The following is a 14,684-nucleotide window of genomic DNA, read 5'->3' on the forward strand; positions in this document are numbered from 1 at the left end:
TTAAGTTATAAAGCTGAGAAATAAACTACTATAATAGTGTAATAATAAAGCAAAGTGTGTCAAGTTCATTGAATAGTCTAATCTAAAGGTTGGCTTGGAGCTGTATGACTGGGCTACATAAACCAATGAGTTTACAGTGTAGGGCTAACTTCTCTCTCTCTAGAAGCACAATACAGAATTCCCAGGTCTTTCTCTTCATTTATGCCTTTGATAAGTAATAGCAGTACAGCACGTGTTGTATCTGCATGTACACAAGTGTTAACAGCAATGAAACATTTGAAAATGAAACGGAAACATCAGCATTATTTAAAGCCTGCTTTACTTCTGAACACCCGGCTGATTCTCTGAAAACAACTTGAAATAAAAGGAAAAAAACAAAAGCAGTGTTCAGTATTAACAGTTTGAAACAATGCAGCTCCAGTAACGACGTATGTACATCTACAGTTCAAACACTTGAAGGCTTGTTTTTGATGAGTGGCCCTTGAGATGATGATGACCTGCTGCTCTCTCTCTCTCTCTCTCCGGCTCAGACTAAAGACTCTCCTTTAACTCGGTGAGTTCTTCTATCCGCACCAACACGCTCTCGATCATGTCGAATGTGTGCAGGGCAGAGTGAAGAGCCTGAGAGGACAAACATTCAATCAGACCAGCGCCGCACAAACTCGCAATCGAATGACTTTTTAATGTGCTGTTAAAAAAAGAACCTGAATCTGGGACTCCGACGTCATGTTTGGTAGTTTCTCGTCACCGACAGACACAGAGAGCACCGGGTTCGCTGTGAAAAACACATTTACACTCTTATTTGGTTTATTTGTTTCTTTGAGGAAGACAGGAGTGAAATGTGCTCAGGTGTTGTGTCTCAGTGTTGACCTGACCTTTGGCCTTGGCCCTCTTGGTTTCCATGGTGTTGTGCAGCTCCCTCTCGTAGTGAGCTCTTGACATGTTCACACCGACACGTAGCGGCTTCATGAACGTGTCTTCGATTTTATACAGCTCTGTCCAGATCCCCGTCTGTGAGACAGCAGCAGAAACATGTGATGAGACAGGTGCACGCATGAATCAGTGAGCGTAACTGAACCACAGTCTAAACAAGTGAACCATAACTTCATGAAAAACGTGTCCTGACAGTTAGCTGTACTACATGATCTGATCCTGCGCTTAGACTCACCTGGTTGTCTGTCACTTTGTCTCGGATTACGAGGTAGCGCAGCACGTTCAGAGACTCCATAATTCTGTTCAAACAACAAATAAGCATGAACTTGGAGATACAGCAGTGAAACAAAGTAATCCAGAATCAACGTCCACTGAGTTGCTTTTTTAGGATTTTTTTTAAATTTTTATTTGGTTGGAAGCTCAATAATGAACTGTCAAAGAGACAAATTGGTATCATTTAAAACAGAAATAGTTAAAGTCAGCTAATTGTATTTATTTTATTGTATGATTCACTCTGGACTCCTCCTGCTTTATGTCACAAACTTCTTTTCACCAATGTTTCCTATTTTACAAAATGATCTTTTTTTTAAATTATTCTAGAAAACTGAATTCAAGCTCATTAGAGTTTTACTTTCTAAATAATTTCTTTACATATATGTGATATTTATTTACCAGAAATGTGTTAGAATTAAAGGGGAGAGTAATAAGACTAACTTGTGGTTCATTTACGGACAAAACATTTTAAATGAAACAACTTTCTCTTTTTTTTTTTTTTTTTATCCCAAACTGGTTTTTCTAATCCAACATATCAACACTTCATAAAATGAAAAATGAGTTGACATTTCTCTGGCCCAAAGCATGATGGGATAAGTTCCCGCCCCCTGCATCCCTGAGAAAGATAAAGGGTAGTGACAGCAGCCTTGAGTGTGTGCTGACCTGTCCAGGTACTGCAGGAGGTCGGTCTCTGGGCCGTCTGGCAGACTGAGGACTTTACGCAGCAGAGGCAGCAGGTGAACTCCCTCGAACCAGGTGTTACTGTTACCTGGCTGAAGACAGGAAGAGTAGAGACATAACTACAAGACAAGCTCTGTACTGACTGTCATTTTTAAAAAAAAAAGGATACTGAGCTGACAAACGACATTAAATGCACAGTGCCCTCTCACCTGCAGCGCAAGGTCGATCTGATTCTTGATATTTTTGATGACATAGCCTTCGACTCCGGAGTGATTACTGGTTTTCAACATGTACCTGAAACAAGACGACCAGCAAAGATCAAAATGCTGAAGGGTGGAGCAGAGAAGACATTCTGATGATTGCAAAGAGAGAAATGGGGAGCTCACTGGAAAAAATTGTATTTGGCTTCAGTGTCAAACTTATCGATGCTCAGCTGGAAGACCTTCAGTCCTCTGGTTCTCTGTTGACAAAGAGAACATGTGAAAAATATGTTAATACATGTTTTAATGAGAGAAGAAGTACCGGTACAATAAAACCAATATCAATACACAATTTGAACATGTGTGCTAAAAAGTCCTCTTACCAAATCATGCCTTGGACATATCGTCATGACCTTCACCAAGTTCTAAACAGTAAATCGAAATCATGATGAAATACAGATCAGGGAAGCGACACACTGTGGCGATCAAAGCAGAGTAAAACACTGAGGAATAACTTCACCTGAGGGACAGTGAGGAAAGGTTTGATCTCCAGCAGATCTGCATGCAGGCTGCCATCGTCCACCCGCACCAGACTCTTCTCATACAGCTCCTGCATGACAGTAAGTACATGACATCACAGACGTGACAGGGCAAGTGTAAAAGACAAGCTACTGAGCTCCTGTGCTGAAGTTATTTTGGAAAGGAGGATTAAAAAAAAAAAAACATTTTGTCAGAAAGATCTTCAGAAAAGCAAAGGATAACTAAATATGTGTGCCAATATTTGTATTTTTTTTAAGTCACTTGATAAAACTTAAAAACTCTTCAAGAATATGTTGATTTCATCTTGACCTCAAAGTTTCGTTGCACTCACCAGTCCTTTCTGAATCCTGGACTCATCAGTTCTGCGAGTGAAACATCAATCAGAACATTTCAGTTGAGCTTCATCACACAACACCAAACCAAGTCTGAGTGTTATATATTTAAACAGCGATGTGATGTGACAGCATCACCTCACTAAAAAACTCATGAATCAATGAAAACATATCTGTGTTTGGGTTTCTGTTAAATACAGGATGTGGTTCCAGTGGCAGATAAGAACTGTAGCCTGTGTTCCTGTTTGCAAACCTTTCCCATTTAATGTGGGTTGTTTGGTGAAGAAAAAAAAAACACAGACAAATGACTACTTTGTCATCAGCTCACCTGGAGAGGAGGAGATTAATGTGCTCCATGTTTGACCGTAGACTGAACACTGGGCTGTGAACACACAGATTCAAAAAGCATGATTATTGTCAGTTCTCATGATTTCGTGTTCAAACAGTGAGAACAAATTCTGTCTCTGTGTTGATTTCTAGTCACTTTTCAAGAGTTTACTCTCTGTGAGTGTGTGTCTGTTTTTTTTTCACTCTTACCTGAAAACACTGGGGAACGTATCAGCAGTCAGATGATGGACAAACACAAGGTGAGCCAGGCTGGCCAAAGACTCTTTAGGATAACGCACCTCCTCCTCCAGAAATCCTGGAACCTGTTTTCTCTTTAACAGAGGCTGGAACACAAGATCGGGGAGGGACTCTCCGATAGCACTGAGGGTTTTCTGGACAAAACACAAACACAGAAACAGACTCACCATGTACATCATATCTAACCGGGAAATATGGCTGAATATGGGCTAAGAATGAGCTCATTTTTTGCTGAGACCAAAAGTTGAACTATAACATTGTTGTTGTAGTAATTGTAAGCTAAGAAGATGTTTCCATACCAAAATCTCTGTGGCGAAATTTCTGAGAGGAGAGTCAGCCAAAGTGTCAGGATCCTTGAGTTGTACCTCCAACAGAGGGCGACTCAGAGTCTTCATACAGCTGACGGACAAAAATCATCCTCAGATATTTTATTCGCACGTCTTTGAAGTGAAACATATCAAATCTCCTACTTACAACTTTAGCAGCTCTGTTCGCAACTCATCCTCTGTCCCTGCTGTTGGCTCACCAGCCATGTTTTTTTTCATACTCTCACTAAGGTTCAGGGTGTTACACGTGGCCTCCTGGACGAATGGTTTGACAAAGTGGGTCAGGTCAGTGCAGCAGCGACAAAGTGAGAAGACATCATCCTCCTCTTGCTCTTTGGTGTGAGGTAGAGGCAGTTTGGCCACCTGGTCCAGCACAGAGGACAGGGTCATACCCAGAGAGGACGCTTTGCGGCTGCCCAGGTTCAGCAGCACTGAGAGAGAAGACACAAAGATGGCTTTATTTGTCATCTGATTATGATTATGCTCAGGGCTGTGCTTACAAAGGTGTTGTTTACCTTTCTGTAGAGGGTTCAACAGCAGATGAAGGCTCTCTGCTATGGTGTCAGGGTCATCATGCTCTAGCTGCTCCAACAGTCCAATCAGCAGCTCTTTGGGCCCGCAGGTCTGAAAACACGACTGAGTCTTAAAAGACCTATTCCATCCCAACACTCATGACTAAGTATTAGAATCTGGTTTCCTTTATCAGTAGATTACATTCATTTAAACATGTTTAATATCAAATCTTATGAGCAAAAACACTGACACTTAAATTGGCCCCCCGGGGACAAATAAGATTTTTTTTTTAAATTGAATTATCAGATCAATCCATCACTACGGTTATTTCAGGGCCTTTTGCTTTCATTGATAGTAAAGCGTATTAATAAGAAATTCAGGGGAGTCCAGAGCAAGGTAGAAACCTATCAAAGAGTTGAGGCTGGGACTTGAATCTGTAACCGATATGTTGAGGACTGTGGTCTGTATATGAGGGCTGCCTGCTCAACCAGCTGAGCTAAATCTGACTCTCAAGATAAACACCTTCCTCACAGTACTCGTACAGGAGATGGACGTACCTGTAGCAGGTGATTGAAAACAGCCAGACATGGAGGAAGGTTCTTGTCTTCTTTCTTCAGAAGAACTTGGATCACGGGAGGCAGCAGGTTCCAACCCATACATCTTACAATGTCCTAAACAGACAGGAAACAAAGAGCGTGTCATCCAGAAAACTTTTACACACACTATTAATGAGTCACTGTCATGAAACAACTGGCTGAGAGAACATACCTGGTTCTTCTCGTCCAGGATGATACTGAGCACCTGTGCGCTGTGTCCCTCCTCGATGCAGGTCCGCCCTGCGATTGTAAAGACGTCATGATCCTCTGAGCTGTAGCTGTCCTCAGGCAGGGCTTGCTGTATGAAATAAAGAGGTAAATCAAGGGATAAACAACTGACATCTTACTGAAGATAAACATTTAAGTTAATGTTTGAAAAAAAAAAACCATTATTATTTTATATAGATTAAGGAGTTTTTAAAAAAATACTTCACCAGTCCAACAATAACACCTCACAGTTTTTATAACTATCATTACTGAATGCAATTGGGGTATTTCAACACATGGCTCTGATTTCAATCTAACATAGGAAGTAGAAACACATTGTTTTGCTGATGAAATTGTAATGTAGAGGTCTGCAGTTTACATTGTGATAATACATTTATATATTACACAAACATACAACAACATATTACACCTCTAAAATAAGTAAAACAAATAAATCTACATAAATGAACAAAAACCCAAAAGCACAATAGCTCTGTCTGAGTTGACAGTATCTAAAAGATAAACATGGTTACACTGGCCAATAACTTCATTAAGATTATTTCACTGAAATAATATTATTACACTGGACATCATGTATGTGGGGAAACTGTGACAGACAGACTGATGTAAAGATGTTTGAGTCACTCACACATCTCTGGACCACATCACTGAGCTGCTCCAGAGCCATCCCTGCTGTCTCCTCCAAAACAAACGACACACCTGATGTTAAAATAAAACAACTCATCAGAAGGGTCCACACTGGCATGACGTCACGTTAATCAGTTTGTTCAATAAAAATTAGCTTAGCCGCTTCTCTGAAACTAATGAGCTGCTTTGTCCTATTCTGTCTCTTTAAACCAAGTTACAAACACTCAAACACTCTTACCTTAAACAGAAATGATGAAAAGGGGAAACCAGTAACGTAATAACAAACCTCAGATGACTACATATCCCATACAACAACAAAAAACACCGGGGAAACAACCACGCTACCTGGTAGCGGGACTGATGGAAGAATTGTCCGTCTGGGCTTTCCGTAGCATGAATCACGTGACAGACAGGTCAAAGTTAAAACCGGAGAAAACAGTAGCAGCATGGAGACGGAGTACATACTTGGTAGTAGATCTACCGCTAAAGTCTCAACAAAAGGTGTGTTTATTGTAATCTTATGTTTATGTCTTATAAACATGAAGCTGTATGTGACTTCTTGTAGCCTTACAGTTTCAATATTTTTTCAAAGATACTTCAGGTCTGAGTAGGCGGATCAACAACAACAACAATAATCAGTCATACATACACTTTAACCGTGTTTAACTTTTTATTTTTTCTACAGGCGGGAAAAAGAGCAAAACCCAGACTGAAGATGAAGCTCGAAGGTGAGGAGGCGATTATTTTTTAATGGATGTTAGAGATGTGATTATAACTGGTTTGCATAGCTAATGAAAAATGTCATTTGTACAGAAAGTTTCATGGCTATATTTTAACATGTTGTAACAATCCTTGTGTGCATGTGTTGTTTCCTTCATATTGATCAGGGCCGAGGAGTTGAAGGAGAAGTTGAGGGAGAGGCTGGAGTTGGACAGCAGAGCCCTGAAGGTGGTGGAGCGTCTCCTGGAGGACACAGTGACCGAAGACTTCCTGGTTGACTGTGTACGTGTCATCTCTAGTTCTACAGCTGAAACAAAAAAAAAGAGCATTAACATACAACTCATATAAAACCACTCTCATAACAGAGACAAGTGCTAGATTTGGCACAAGCTTGAATCTTTAAGCAGTAAGAACAGGGTGAGTTTATATTATTTCCTCCAGACATGTCCTGGAGGAAGTATGTGCTTTGATCTGACACATTAAGGCTTTTGACCTGTTTAATGAGTGCTCAACACAACTGGAGTCATGCTTTGACTCCACTGTATTATCCTATCGCTACACTATTTAAATGTGAATAATGACATTGCGATCACAACAAGTGAGGCTTACACAGTTGTGACATTTGAAATAACAGTAGGACCATATCAGATTTGAATACTAATGACCTTCAACTCCTATTTTCCAGACATGGTTACTTTTGGAAACTTTATACGTTTACATAGTCAAGGATGAGATTTAAGGAGTTCTTACTGTTGAGCAGCCGTTACAGTTTTAGTCAAACTGACCCCGTGGTCACATGTTTCTGTCTTCCCACAGGCAAGACTCATTTTTCCTGATCATTACAAAGATGCTGTGGAGGAGAGGTCCATCGCTAAACTGTGTGGCTATCCCATATGTCCAAATAAACTGGGCAAGGTAAGAAACTTTTCATTACTCTTTATTGTTCTGTGTAAGTAACGCATCTCTTTGTATCTCGGCAGTAGCTCAGTCTGTAGGGACTTGGGTTGGGAACCGGAGGGTCGCCGGAGGGTCGCCGGTTCAAGTCCCGGCACGGACCAAGTCCGGAAACTGGTCTGGTAACTGGAGAGGTGCCAGTCCATTTCCTGAGCACTGCCGAGGTGCCCCTGAGCAAGGCACCGAACCCCAAAACTGCTCTGGAGCGCTCGCTGTGGGCAGCCCCCTCACTCTGAGACCTCTCCATTAATGCATGTCACTAGAACCCTGTTTGTGCATGAGTGTGTATCTCGGCCTATGTGTGTGTTAGACAGAGTGTAAAAAACTGAATTTCCCCTTGTGGGATTAATAAAGTGTAAATTATTATTATTATTATTATTTAATGATTTAATATGTATTGCTTTTCAGATCCCAACTCAAAAGTTTAAAATCTCTACCAAGACAAATAAGGTTTATGACATCACAGAGCGCAAGGTAAGTACGTTTTTTTTTTTTTGTGTCTTGACAAAATAATCTTTTAGATTTTCTCATATGCTCATGAATCCTGAAGGATTATCTCGATGAACTTTATATTTTTTGTGTCTCGCTGGTGCTCAGTGTTTTTGCAGTAACTTCTGCTACAAAGCATCCAAAGAGTTTGAGCTAAAAATATCAACAACACCTCTTTGGCTCAGGCGTCATGAGAGGTACGTGTTGTTTCATGTATGGGAAATGTTTCCGCCTCCAAATGTTATCCTTTTATAAACATTTACTCTGTGATATGACTTTCTCTCCCGCTGGCAGTCCTTCAGAAATTAAACTAATGAAGAGAGGAGATGGGTATGTATATGTCTGATGTTTCTATTTCTTCAAAGTTAATGTTTTACAAAGCAGCAGATCTCTTAAAAGTGATATAGGTCTTATAATGAAAACAGATGAAATGTCACCTGTGCCTGCAGTGGGAGTACTGGTGAGGAGGTGTTGCTGTCACAGAGGCGTCTACAAGAGGAGGACGTTGAGGACCCGCTGGCTGCTCAACTCGAGGACCCTCACAGCTCTCAGCAGCGTCGTGATGCTGCCAGCCTAAATCACAGTGACAACAGTGACATTGAGCAGGAGCAGGACTTTGTCTCCAGCGTTGTCTCTAAGCAGCAGGGACCCCGGGTGCATTGGGGTGACCTGCCCAAACGTTATGATGAAGGTGTAAAAGGAGAAGGAAGTAAAATGGAGAGGCAAAGGAAACAGAGGAGGGAGGGGGCTGAAGAGAAAACAAAGGGAGAAGAAGAAAGCAAATGTGAGGCAGAAGTTGACCCTGAAATCCCCAAACCTGAGCTCTCATTAAATATAGACAAACGTAATCATGAGCAGGGGACAGAGGAGAAAAGATGGCAAGAGGAACATAATGTGAAAGAGGCTACAATGAAGATGAATGTGTGCAGTTTATCTGAGACAGTCACTCCCTCGGCTCCCCAGCCTGTCGACTCATCAGCCAAACAATCGGAAAACTCCCATCTTCTCGACTCTGCAGCGATTAAAGAGTTAACCCATACAACGGAGGGCAAACATTTCCCCTCATCTACTCTGAACAGCACTATTTCAAACAGCCAAAGCACTGCCCTGACAGAACAACCAGGCCTCAACATCACCCAGGTTGGTATGAGTAAAAGAGGGGCAGCTGGGCTGCAAGACCTCCTCAAGAACCAAACAACTGGAGACAGAGCTGAATCCATCCGCCTGAGTCTCCTCAGTTGCCTGAGGAGAACTTTACAGGAGTGGAGCACTGACGAAACTCTGAAGTTCCTATATGGCGCTAATCATACACTGAGTGCTCCTTTTGCTGATGTTCAAGAGAAAGAAGAAGAGGAGCTGGATGAAGACGATGTTGAGGTGACTAATGAGGCTTCAGGAGAGGCTGATGGCTGGGTGCATGAGAGACCGTCTGCTGACGCTCCAGATTACGAGACCCTGCGGAAGGAGACTCAGCAGCTGGAGCTGAGTGTGAGGGAGTTTTATAAAGGGACCTGGATCCTTCCTGAGGAGGGGAAGGAGTCAAGCAGCGACAAGGTGAGAGAATTAAGACAGATATATGTGATGATTTTATTTTTTTTCTAGCACTCATGCACCATGTTTGTTCTTTAATTAGGTGACCGGCCATGAGCAGAGCAGGAAGAACCCCGCTCTGCCACTTGTGGACTCTCAGGCTCAGCACCTCATCCAGAAACGAATCACGGTGGAGAAACTCAACAGCTGGTGCGTGTTTGTGCTTTTAGTTTGTGTGTATTGTTGTGTTCAATTAATGTATGCCCATAAACTTAATGTAGAAACTTACAAATAGGCATTAAAATAAAAGTGTACATGTTTTATGCTGAGCTGTGCACTTGTACCACATTACACATTAAAATATAAGAACTGAAACAAACCTAATTTGATCTTGACAAAGAAAAATATATTCATGTTACTTTCATCCCTCTTTCAATATATTTGCTTGTTCTCTGTGTTGTGCAGTCTCAGAAACATTGTTGGTCCACTGCGTCTCAGCATGGGTGACGTCTCCACTGACCTGAACAACCTGGTCAGAACATTTAGGTCAGTGCAACACACACACACACACACACACACACAGAAACACGTCACACTGCAGGTCTTCTGCAGCAAAAGGTCACAGTAACACACACGCACACAATGTTTTGCACTGATAAATTTAACACACTCACAACATCAAAAGTATAACAAAACAGGCTTTTAAGGTTCAGAAGGTAAGATAACACTCTGCTGACAGGGCATCAAGGTTCACATTATGTTGTTTCTTTATGTATTAAATGTATATGCTTATCCTTAAGATACATTGTGTTCATAATAAACATTTTACTAAAATAAAGTCCTTCTTTATTACATTGCAGATAGATTTTTCTGAGACATTTTTACTAGTTTAAGGATGGAGCCTACTTACTTTTTTGCAGGAACAACTGATAATCCAATCCTTTTTCTTACATTTCTCAACACAGAGGATTTGAAAGTGAACTTTGGTGCCCCCTACTGGTTAGCATGAAACATGAGCTGAACAGGAATTGCAATAAATACCTTTTTCTTTCAACAGCAGACATTTTACATTCATTATGGCTCAATCCCATGTAGCTGCTTCAGTTCATCTTTAATTTGATTAGAAACACCAACACCGCTCTCCTTTGTTGGGATAAGTCAAAATATGAAAGAGGCTGATTTTCCTCGCTTCGTTCATAAATCACCATGATGTTTGGATTTCATTGGCAATATTTGCATGTACATACCTAACATATCACTGACATGTATTTTATTTATTTGTGTTAGCAATCAAGTGTTGTCACAATATATTGTGCTCAATTATGACATTAAGGTCCCGATCTCAATCTCCACCCTTAAACCCCTGAGCTCCGAGCCTTCGCGTTTTAGTGACATCACGTGTGCACGAGTGATAGAATCCATTCGGGTTTAAAAAAAATGAGGAGTGGGACATATGACATCACACTTTACCTGACCACTAGGTATGTCACTAAAGCATCATTTATTTAAACCTGAGATTTTTCTACGATAATATGTCAAAATATCGTAAGTCAAAAATTACCTTTGAGAGTTATTCAAACAGGGGCAATAACACTTGCAGGATAATCATACAGATTATTATTCTCAAACTTAGCCTTCAATGACGAAAGAGCCGCAACAGAAAGATTCACCTGGCAGAAACTGTGTCAGTGGTTTGTCTTGGTGTCGCTAGATCTCAGTTGTTGTGTGTTTTGTTTCCTTTAGTCAGAGCAATGTAGCTTTTAAATGGAGCTATTTATTTATCATTACAAAAACACTACATCCGTTTCTTGTCCACTAGTTGTCAGTGAAGCCTTTCATTAAAACCTTGTATCAGATTGAACTGTTCCTGCCACATACAGACTCTGTGTGCTCATTGGCTGGTTAAGATGTTTTCAGCCTCAGAGTCATTTAATCACCGTGGACTGAGTAACACCTCGAGAGTCCTGCTTCCAGGAATTCTCTTTGTGCTGTCAGAGGGCTCCCTGACATGAGGTGTTAAACTTGTATATACACAGTGCTGCTGTCACACACACATACATCACTGCTGTATTGCTGCAAGAGTTTTCGGGGGTCTGTATGGCCATGTGAATGTTTTTTTTCTTTCCTAGGTCACTAAATATGAAAGATTGCCCTTAATGACATCAAAAACCATAACTTGATTTATCTCTTACCTGTTTGTTTATTAATTTTTTTGTATTGACACCACAGGTTCACCAACACAAACATCATCCACAAACGTCCAGAGTGGACCCTCATCGCTGTTGTGCTTCTCCATTTGTAAGTTTCTAGTTTGTCTCCGAGTATCCTGTAAATGCTAAGGTTACACATTCACGCTCAGTGACAGCCGGTTTGAAGGAGATGGACAATGATTTCATGGAAATTAAAGAGCAATGTTTCCCAGGAAATACACCGTGTCAGCAAACTAAAAAAACACTGGTCTTAACAGTCTGGGTGTGTAACTGTTAGTGTGTGAAAACATGAAAAAAGTGTTGCGTTTGTTTCCGTAACTGTAGATTTCAATGGTTAACAACAAAACACAGGTCAAACTTCTCTGCAATGGTTGTTCAAAATGTGCATGGTGTCTTTAAGAGTAGTTTTTATGTTGCATGGAAAGATTGATAATGTCCTCAATGAAAGCAACACAACACTCAGTTTTACTATTGTTTGTCAGGAAAAATCAGGAGGACTTAATAACTTTACTGTGATTGAAACTTACCTTCAGCTTCAAGGTGCATTTTATAAAAAAAAAAAAGCATTAGGTGTGGGATTGTTCTGTCAATGCCATATGGTCTGTGTGTGTGTGTGTGTGTGTGTGTTAGTGTCACTGGCAGTTCATGGACAGTTCCGTGCTGCTCCCGTCTATACACACACGCCTTACAGCCTTATCTCCACCTAATTACCACTCTCCAGATCCGCAATGCAGGACACAAAAAACGGCCATGTACACAATAAAGTTGAATACACGCGCACTAGTTCCTGTGTATACATCCAAGCAAAACCGAGCCCTTTAAATTGGCCTGGTTGGGTAAATGTTCACCTGATGCTGGACTGCTTCAGCCCCTGTTTAACTATGTGATGACTTGCATTGTGTGTTCACTTGAACACGAGTGTAAAACGTGTCTTCGGTGCTTTCTTTTAACGTTAACTGTTGTTGAGGGATTAATCCAAAAATCCCTGCTTCAAGATTTGATTTTAACCTGCGTGATGAACCCTTTAATAATATACAAGCACTATAATCAATGCACCTTTAAGTTCTCTAATCTTTTTTCTGATCGCTCTTTGATAATCAGCCCCTTCTGGAAACACTCATTGTCTTTGTCACATGGCCCTCTGCTGCTCTATGATTTCATTTAACTTCAAGCTCCTCCATCCTTCCATTCCTCCATCATGAATAATTTGGTATTCTGTCGTATCTGTCTGCTGCATGGCAGCTGCAGAGCTACACCGGCCTCTATTGTTCAGGCCGCCTGAATAATGGATGCCCCCCTGCAACACTAGACCCTGGGGTGAACCTGAGATTAAGCAGCAGTGCACCTCCACACAGGTAGAGAGGACAGGTAGAGAGGGGGGAGTGGGCCGGGGGGTTAGAGAGGTGATGCAGACCAGCTGGAGTTGCAAACCGTGGACTTGACGTCATTAAAGGAGTTGCATCTGAGCTGATTTGATAGATCATAAAACATTTATTTAGTCGTTATAAAATGTAAACGGTGCCTTTGTAGAGACATATTTTTTCTAATTATAAAAAATCAGGGTGTGCATGTTTGGAAGTGTACCTAGATGCATGTTAAAAGTAGCAAACTTTTTTTTTAAACATCTGACGAGATTATTTGATGTGCGTCATCAGAAAGATACACCACATCTTAATAAAGTAACAATTCAGTTGAATTGATCTTGTGTCAGTCAGAAGTTCAGATACAGTTCATAAGAAGCTTCACTGACTTCTCTGAGTCAGAACTAGATCCCCATAATCTGGTGTTTTAACACTTGGTTTGTATTTTAGTCAGTAAAGTTTCATTATGTCTCACCAGACTGCTTGTGTTGTTCTTAAAACATGTCATTTACATGAGTTAACATCTTAGAAATTAGGAGAGACTTCAAAAGCAATGTCTGTTTTTTAATAAGAAATGTTATTGCATTCTTGTAGTTCTTAGTGTGTCGCTCTTGTTTTGTTGTAATTTATGTTACCGTATAATAATCTGTATCTGTGTTTAAGGTTGTCTGAGGTGTCCCCGGTGGTGTGTGAGGCCTTGAAGAAGCCGGCATCTGAAGACTATCTGAACACACTGATGGAGGAACTGGGCCTAAAGGAGCAGGACCTCCTGAGCTTAGTCCGGATGTATAAAACCTCAGCACAATAACACACTCACACAGCCAGACATGGACAAATACAAATCAAAAACACACTCAGGATCTAATAGTGTTTTAAATGAATGTTTGTTTGTTTTCCCCAAATAAAATTGGTTGTATTAAATTTGAAAACTAAAGCTCATGCCTCTTGTGGTTTATCTGATCCAGGATATGTGAGTATATGTTTATTGCAGCAGCAGCAGCATGTCTGCACAATCTGTGGTGAGATGTGTCCAAATCAGATCCTTAAAGTTTTAGAGCCCTAGTTGTTTAACCTTGCTCTGGGAAGGGCCAAATAAATCACACCCAGCTTTCCCCTGTGTAAACGCCATTTAGACTGCAGGAGCTCCTACTATCATAAATGTGATGCTGTTTCTCTAGACTTCCTTCACATGACGCTTTATGGCACCATAATGGTATTTGTTATATGGGTATGTTAACGATGTGTCTGAAAAAATGTGGTTTTGACCAGGTGGTGCATGCAACAAAACGTTTTTTTCTTTTTAATAGTGCAGGGATAGAGAAACCTCGAGCTGTCATGCAGCACTGGGGAGTGATTGATGGCCTACAGGGCTTAGCACAGCTTCTTGTTTTTTCCAACGTCATTTTCTTTTTGAGGTAATGAAGGATTTCCAAACATGTTACTTTTTAAAAATCTATAATGAGGATTGAAATTTAGAAAAGGAATCTAAACAATGAGAAAAGGTTTTTATATACATGTTTATCATTTAGAGAGTTCTCAAATGTCGATTTGTTATTTCCCAACATAAAAAAAACAGGCAACATGCT

The 14,684-nt window shown here is 40.7% G+C and overlaps 2 protein-coding genes across 3 annotated transcripts; one reads left to right on the forward strand and one right to left on the reverse strand.

The window, feature by feature from the left end:
- Positions 1-300: 300 nt before the first annotated feature.
- On the reverse strand, positions 301-6,211 carry glmna (glomulin, FKBP associated protein a). Of its 2 annotated transcripts, none has more exons than XM_079348092.1 (19): positions 6,073-6,211; positions 5,836-5,906; positions 5,152-5,277; positions 4,941-5,054; positions 4,386-4,494; positions 4,019-4,301; positions 3,844-3,943; positions 3,497-3,678; positions 3,288-3,341; positions 2,959-2,989; positions 2,608-2,697; positions 2,471-2,512; positions 2,274-2,347; positions 2,097-2,181; positions 1,870-1,979; positions 1,169-1,232; positions 876-1,011; positions 705-775; positions 301-621 (listed from the first exon to the last, which is right to left on the reverse strand). In XM_079348092.1, the coding sequence occupies exons 2-19, from the start codon at positions 5,872-5,874 to the stop codon at positions 532-534; spliced, it is 1,800 nt and encodes a 599-aa protein (XP_079204218.1). In that variant the 5' UTR covers positions 5,875-5,906; positions 6,073-6,211; the 3' UTR covers positions 301-531. The 2 variants fall into 2 exon arrangements, with proteins under 2 accessions (XP_079204218.1, XP_079204219.1); XM_079348093.1 differs by having other exon boundaries at positions 6,121-6,207.
- A 39-nt stretch (positions 6,212-6,250) lies between these two features.
- On the forward strand, positions 6,251-14,032 carry rpap2 (RNA polymerase II associated protein 2). Its single transcript, XM_079348091.1, has 12 exons — positions 6,251-6,335; positions 6,520-6,562; positions 6,722-6,836; positions 7,371-7,469; positions 7,917-7,982; positions 8,106-8,194; positions 8,292-8,327; positions 8,447-9,551; positions 9,631-9,737; positions 9,993-10,073; positions 11,757-11,825; positions 13,762-14,032. The coding sequence occupies exons 1-12, from the start codon at positions 6,281-6,283 to the stop codon at positions 13,904-13,906; spliced, it is 2,010 nt and encodes a 669-aa protein (XP_079204217.1). The 5' UTR covers positions 6,251-6,280; the 3' UTR covers positions 13,907-14,032.
- Positions 14,033-14,684: the final 652 nt, after the last annotated feature.

Source organism: Symphodus melops (assembly GCF_947650265.1).
Source record: "Symphodus melops genome assembly, chromosome: 7".
NCBI classification, from domain to species: Eukaryota; Metazoa; Chordata; class Actinopteri; order Labriformes; family Labridae; genus Symphodus; species Symphodus melops.

Excerpts from the sequence above, each read along its gene's own strand:
- glmna (XM_079348092.1), bottom strand. The coding sequence starts at position 5,874 with ATGGCTCTGGAGCAGCTCAGTGATGTGGTCCAGAGATGT. Across the intron at positions 4,302-4,385 it reads GTTGAACCCTCTACAGAAAG|TGCTGCTGAACCTGGGCAGC; the intron begins GTAAACAACACC and ends CTTCTCTCTCAG. Across the intron at positions 3,944-4,018 it reads CGAACAGAGCTGCTAAAGTT|CTGTATGAAGACTCTGAGTC; the intron begins GTAAGTAGGAGA and ends TTTGTCCGTCAG.
- rpap2 (XM_079348091.1), top strand. The coding sequence starts at position 6,281 with ATGGAGACGGAGTACATACTTGGTAGTAGATCTACCGCTAAAGTCTCA. Across the intron at positions 6,563-6,721 it reads ACTGAAGATGAAGCTCGAAG|GGCCGAGGAGTTGAAGGAGA; the intron begins GTGAGGAGGCGA and ends CATATTGATCAG. Across the intron at positions 7,470-7,916 it reads GTCCAAATAAACTGGGCAAG|ATCCCAACTCAAAAGTTTAA; the intron begins GTAAGAAACTTT and ends ATTGCTTTTCAG.